This window comes from Theobroma cacao, chromosome 7 (assembly GCF_000208745.1).
Source record: "Theobroma cacao cultivar B97-61/B2 chromosome 7, Criollo_cocoa_genome_V2, whole genome shotgun sequence".
In the NCBI taxonomy this organism is placed as follows: domain Eukaryota; kingdom Viridiplantae; phylum Streptophyta; class Magnoliopsida; order Malvales; family Malvaceae; genus Theobroma; species Theobroma cacao.
In genome coordinates this window covers 21,255,667-21,261,856 of record NC_030856.1, presented here as the reverse complement: position 1 = coordinate 21,261,856, position 6,190 = coordinate 21,255,667, and the positions used below count along the sequence as shown (strand labels likewise).

General features: G+C 31.6%; 1 protein-coding gene across 2 annotated transcripts in view; it reads right to left on the bottom strand.

Moving 5' to 3' along the window:
* LOC18595004 (isocitrate dehydrogenase [NADP]) overlaps positions 1-4,844 on the bottom strand; it is an 8,251-nt gene extending 3,407 nt beyond the window's left edge. The window contains exons 1-12 of one of the 2 annotated variants that reach the window (XM_007022733.2): positions 4,627-4,844; positions 4,493-4,536; positions 4,322-4,431; positions 4,092-4,129; positions 2,847-2,924; positions 2,662-2,715; positions 2,487-2,588; positions 2,259-2,350; positions 2,064-2,167; positions 1,830-1,898; positions 1,629-1,744; positions 1,426-1,460 (exon numbers count right to left, since the gene is read on the bottom strand). In XM_007022733.2, coding sequence (XP_007022795.2) covers positions 1,426-1,460; positions 1,629-1,744; positions 1,830-1,898; positions 2,064-2,167; positions 2,259-2,350; positions 2,487-2,588; positions 2,662-2,715; positions 2,847-2,924; positions 4,092-4,129; positions 4,322-4,431; positions 4,493-4,536; positions 4,627-4,675 — 891 coding nt within the window. In that variant the 5' untranslated portion in view covers positions 4,676-4,844. The remainder of the gene's footprint in view (positions 1-1,425; positions 1,461-1,628; positions 1,745-1,829; positions 1,899-2,063; positions 2,168-2,258; positions 2,351-2,486; positions 2,589-2,661; positions 2,716-2,846; positions 2,925-4,091; positions 4,130-4,321; positions 4,432-4,492; positions 4,537-4,626) is intronic. The other variant, XM_018124560.1, reaches the window with a different exon arrangement.

Below are 6,190 nucleotides of genomic sequence, written 5' to 3'. Positions count from 1 at the left end.
CCCCCCCCCCCCCCCCAAACGACCAAGCCTATCGGCCGACAAGGCCGATCAGAACAACCGACAGTTGCAATCGGTTGCCCTGTTGCAACCGACCGCTGCACAGTCCTGCTTACAGATTACGATAACATTGATGTTAGTAAAAGCTCTATGTTAACTTCATAAATTTATTAGTCATGTTACAAGCAAGAATTGTTTCTTTATAAAATTTGACTATTAGTTTTTCATATCCTATTGTCCAAGGACGTTTGCAAATTTCTAAGGATGATGGATTTCTTGATCAATATTACCTTTCCCCAACTGATGCAAGAGCATATCAAAACTTATTTAAATTAGTTGTCTTGATATGTATTTTTATTTTTACTATTCTAATTTTGGTAACTGGTCATCTGATTAGCATGCGATCTTTTAATGAGTTTGAATGACTAGAATTAGATCGGGTTTATGTGCATCCAAAGGCTAGGATTAAAAGCTACTGCAACCCTAGTATAAACAGTCCTTAGACACATTAGGCAACCATATTATATTGGACTATTTTCTGCCAGAGATTCTACGGTCCAAAACCCTAGCGAACATGTTCCAACTTCAAGTTTACATCAAATTTAGCCTTTATTCTGGTTTCCTTTAACTGTTTTTGTTTTTACTCTTTTTATTGTTTCTACATCCACACTACAACACCAACTCCCTCCCACCTACCCAAAAAAAATATGATGTTAAACTTAATTTACATATAGACACCCTTTTGAAACTAGGCTAAACAATGATGAATGAAAACCTTAAAAAGATTTAATTTTTTATTTTTTTATTTTTATTCATAAAAATTTATCATCAATTACAACTAGTTTTCTCCAGTTGTTTTGTCTTACATTTAGCCATATTCAAAAGGAACCAGTTTCAACTCCTCATGAAGCCTAATAAGAGAAAGGAAATTAAATTTAGATCAGCTTTGGATTGAATCCCAAGTCCACAAGTAAGACCAAGGCTACAGGGGCTTATGTCCAACCTTCTCTTTTCACATGTTCTTCTCCTTTCATGCTTCAGCCGCCTGCAACCTCTATTGGCCACCTGGAACACTACAGTGTCTATCATTTCTCTCTTTCTCAAATTAAATAACAATTCTTGCCCTTTCTTCAAAGCATCATTTTCGCCATTTTCAAGTGCTTTTTATATATTTGTCTTTACAGCCTACTGCCAGGAAATGTCAAAGCTGATAATCCACAAAAAAAAGTCCATACTGGCCAAAACACCATCACAAGCACGATGCAGTTTAACGGTAGTGCATTGGAGAGTTGTGCTAGAAGCACATCAAAAACTGTTACTAGAAGCCACTGTGTACCTTAACCGCCACATTTTAGAAATTTGCGCGTATGAATGGTGTGTTTGTGTTTGTGAGTTTATGTGTGTCAGAGAGAGAGACAGAGAATATACCAGAACTGATGTCATTAACCCAAGAGATCCAAAACCTGTACCCATGCAAACAAACTTTCATGAAATGAACAACACAAATCAAGCAAACACTAAAACGTTTTTTAGAAGTTTCTTAATGAAATGCCTCTTCCTTTCACTTTCAGAACTGCAACGGATTATAATGATATGAGACGCAAATTAAATTATCTTGAGTTACAATAGACCTTGGGCTAAGAAATCACTCTGCACATCTCCATCATAGTTTTTGCATGCCCATACATAACCTCCTTCGCTTTTTTGAGCATAAGCAACCATGTCATCAATAAGCCGATGCTCATACCTACAACACAGCAAAATAAGTTACTCAAATGTAAATTACTCCAGCTAAAAACCAAGTGCAAACCACGCTGGGTACTATATCTTACCATATACCTTCAGTCTCAAACTTTGATTTCCATCGAGTTTCATAAACTTCTTGGAATATGTCTTTGAATCTTCAGAAAAAGAAGAATATCAGAATATACCATCAAATATATTGAAAAACTCAAATGGTACCAAACATGAAAGAAGAATCCAAAATTTGAAAAAAAAAAAAAAAAGCATGACAAAAGCCCATATATATTAATGAAAGAAAAAAGTATTAAAATGCAAATCAGAACCTTCCATCATACTTCTTCAGAATTGTATTTTTTGTGCTAAGATAAAGTGGCCACTTTTTCTGGTAAGCAGTGTTCATTGAAGCCTCAGCAAAAGCATGGATAGACTGTTTTCAATTCAAAAACATAGTAATAATAGTTAATGGCTTCTAGCAACCTGCTGAATCATACAATCAGCAACACATGCTGTATATGTACCTCATCAGTATTGTACATGGATAAAGCTACACCTCCATCACCTTTGAAGTTGAAAACCTCCAGCTCCATCTTCTCATCGCTTGCATCTGGCACTGCAAAGATCGAAATCCATAAGATAAAAGTACTAAAAATGAAGAATTTGGGTTTTCTTCTACAAAAAATCTGCGAGTCTGTAAAGAACAAAACCCAAACATCTTCAAAATCTCTCCATTATAAATAGGATATTACCGAAAATAAGCTTAAGTTTTCCAGATCCTTGTACAACTATATCAGTTGCTCGGTACTGATCACCAAAAGCATGTCTCCCAATGCAGATTGGCTTGGTCCAACCTGAAAAGGGTTTAATGAATAATCACAACGATAATTACGATTTAAATGGAAACATTAAGATGCTGTCACGAACTTGGGACAAGTCGAGGGATATTTTTGCAGATAATTGGTTCCCTGAAAACTGTGCCTGGAGTCACAAAAAAAAAAATAATTTGGAACCATTTCTAAGCCCCAAAATATAAACAAAAAAGATAAATAATAAATAATAAGAAAACAAATAAACAGGGTATAAAGTAATACCAAGGGAGGATCATTCACCATTCAAAATGTTTCGAATTGTCCCATTTGGACTCTTCCACATTTTCTTTAAGTTGAACTCCTTAACACGGCCTTCATCTGTCAAAACTCATACAGTAGAATTTAAATATATTTCAAGTATTGAAGTCCGGAATGGGTCCCTCTCCCATGGCAAAATATTCTCTTCAAACCCATGTCATCAATTTGGATGATTGCATGTTGTCTCACTTAGAAATGTTGTTCTAATAAGTAAAATTACCAACCCCATCAGAAAAACTATTGCTATTATGACATGGCATATTTACAAAGAAGTGGAAAGACAAATTGCAAAATTTGAATTAACGTGGCCCCTTACAGAAAAATATATTAGTAACAATCAAATATACTAATAAAATGAAATTTCTATTTTTGGTTTTTCTTTTCATTTTCTTATCTTTTTCTCCCTGCCCCTTTCCCTCTCCATCTATCACTGCCATTGCCAACCACCGCTACTAGATCTAGTAAAAATGAAATTCAACAATATTTCTATTAGTTCCTGTCATTTGTGCAAGGAAATTTTCAGAAACAAGTAAGCATAGGTGGAAACAATATCTTTTTTCATTTTTGATAAATTTGAGAAGAGATAGTGGGTGAAGGCTGCTTAAAGGGAGTTATAATTAGAATCAAGTGAGTATCCTTTTTTTCTTTTTTATTTTCTTTGGATAAGCTATCAAGTCAAGTCAAGTGAGATTCGTATCAGGCACTTCATAGAATCTTTGTTATTTTCTTTTTATTTTTCCAAAGTTTTGTTCATTTTGGATATAATTTTACTTGGATTGACAATTAATATAAATTAAAGGCTAAATTTGTAAGAAATTGAAACAACACAGTTTCAGATACCATGCAATGACAATTAAGCAAGACAAGGGAGAGAAAGAAATGGTGGAGAATAAAAGGTAAAGAAAAATGGAAATAACAATGATTCTTGCTATAAGGAGCCAGATTGACAAAGCTTTTGCCATTTGACTTGCCACATCATCATATTAACAGCATGTCTCTAACAGAGTTAGTCATTTTACTTATTTAAAACATATACCAAAGTAAGAGCCTAGGAGCTCCAATCGTCCAAATTGAAGACAATGAAAATTTTATAATAGAAGAGGGACTAAATCAAAACTTAATGCGTTTGTAGCACTTAATTAAAAAGAGCAAGAACCCAACTAGTCAGCCAAATAAATAAACAGTTCAAACATGTAAATCAGTATGTTCCATCTAGGAAATCTATACCTGGAGTTATAGTTGCACATTTAATTGCTACATTATACCTACAAAAAGAATACAGACAAAATTTGCAAAGGAAAGGAATAAAGGATGCAAACCAATGGTGAATGTCAATCATGAAAATGAAATAGTATAAGTAAATATATTAAACGAAAAAGGGGAAGAAGTTTGTTTGATTATTTCAAACCATGGGTGAATCTGTAAGTAATAATCTCCCAGTAAGAAGTAGGACATACTTAAGAGTAGCTTGAGCACTTTCTATGGTAACTTTATCATCAGTTGAATCACGATTATGAACGCCAAGGTCAAAATACTTGATATCCAACTCCAAGAAGGGATAGATAAGCTGCGAAATGTCCAAAAATGTAAGAAAACCCCCAGAAAAAAGAAAGAAAAAACAAAATTACCTTTTCCTTTATAGATTTCCAAATAACCCGAGTCATTTCATCTCCTGCGTTACAAATTAAGGAAGCAATGATTTCAAGGGTTTGCAGTTTTTGTCAAATAATAATCGAAAAGAGAGAGTGGCGATTCATCTCACCGTCCATCTCAACGATGGGATTCATCACCTTTATCTTGTGGAATGCCATTTCAATTCAAATTCAAAGATGATCTTTACTTGTAACAGGCAATCAGACAAACCCTAAACAAAAGGTGAAGAAAAGCCAAAAATGGCGCCTCCGCCACCCACAGACGACACTTTCGCACTTGGTCTCACCTCATGCTTTAGCACTTTGGCAGCGATTGATAGGAGGGGAATGGAAGTATATTCTCGTAATATGTTTAATTAAATTATATTATATTATTTATATTTTAATAAATTATTATATTATAAAATTATAATATAATTATATTATAATTAATGGACGTAAAGTGATTATAATTTAAAATTAATATAATTAGATTGTATTATATTTTATAATATTTTTAAAAATATTTTTATTTTTTAATTTTGTTATTTTGTTAAAATATTTTATAATGTTATAATTTGTTTTTCAATATAGATTTCGAAGATTTTTTTTATTATTCTCGATAGTTATACTGACTATCAATAAAATTTATTATGTCTTTTAAGGAAAAAAGAAATTAAAATAAAACATATAATATAAAAAATTATATTAAAAATGAAAATAAAATATATAAGATTATAATAAAAAATAAAATATATGGTATTAAAAATATATTTAAAAGATGATATTATGTAAAATTAATAATAAAAAATATAAGTATATTAAATTTACATTTTAATAAATAGAGATAACTTTAGAAATTAATATTATATTCTCAACAAAGTATTTGGAAACCAAATGCTATAATGTTATCTTTGTTACATTTTAATTATTACTTTGCTCCCATACAAAACACTATAATATTATTTTTCATACAATCACATTTCTTGCAATCACATTACTTGTAATCATATTGTATTGTAAAGTACTAAACTTCACATTTATTTTAACAACTAAAATTTAAAGAGCATATTCATTTACATTAATTAAAAACATTAACTCAAAAAAAAAATTATTTCATGCACAATTTTTAAACTCCATCATTCATATTGTCACACGCCAAGAGTTTAGACCAACCTAGGCTCAACAACTAAGCTAAATAGCCCAAACAAACTAGCAAACCAAATAGCCTAATAGACCAATTTCAAGACCCAGCTCACAACATAGGGGTAGAAATGTTCATACACCCTTAAAAATGTCTAAGTTAATTTGAACTCTTGGATTTACTGATGTATATCTAGATTTAGATGCAAATTTATTAGATTAAATTTGGATTTAGATTTAATTTGAATATTATCTCTTCAAATTAAATCTCTTATCTTATCATATCTTATCTCTATCTTGTAGCCTAATCTTATCTAACTAAGGAGGGCCATTAGCCTATAAATAAGCTCCTTCTCCCAATTTGTAACACACTTGGAGAAACAACAAATCATTTCATTTCTTTAAATAGCTCACTCTTTTCTTCTTTTCTTTCTTTTTTGCTTTTCTTAGTTTTAAGGCTTACTTAAACTATATTTTAAGAGTTTAAGGTTGCACAAGGTTGGGCTTAACTTCCAACACGTTATAATTGGTATTAAACCTAAGGTTTATGGA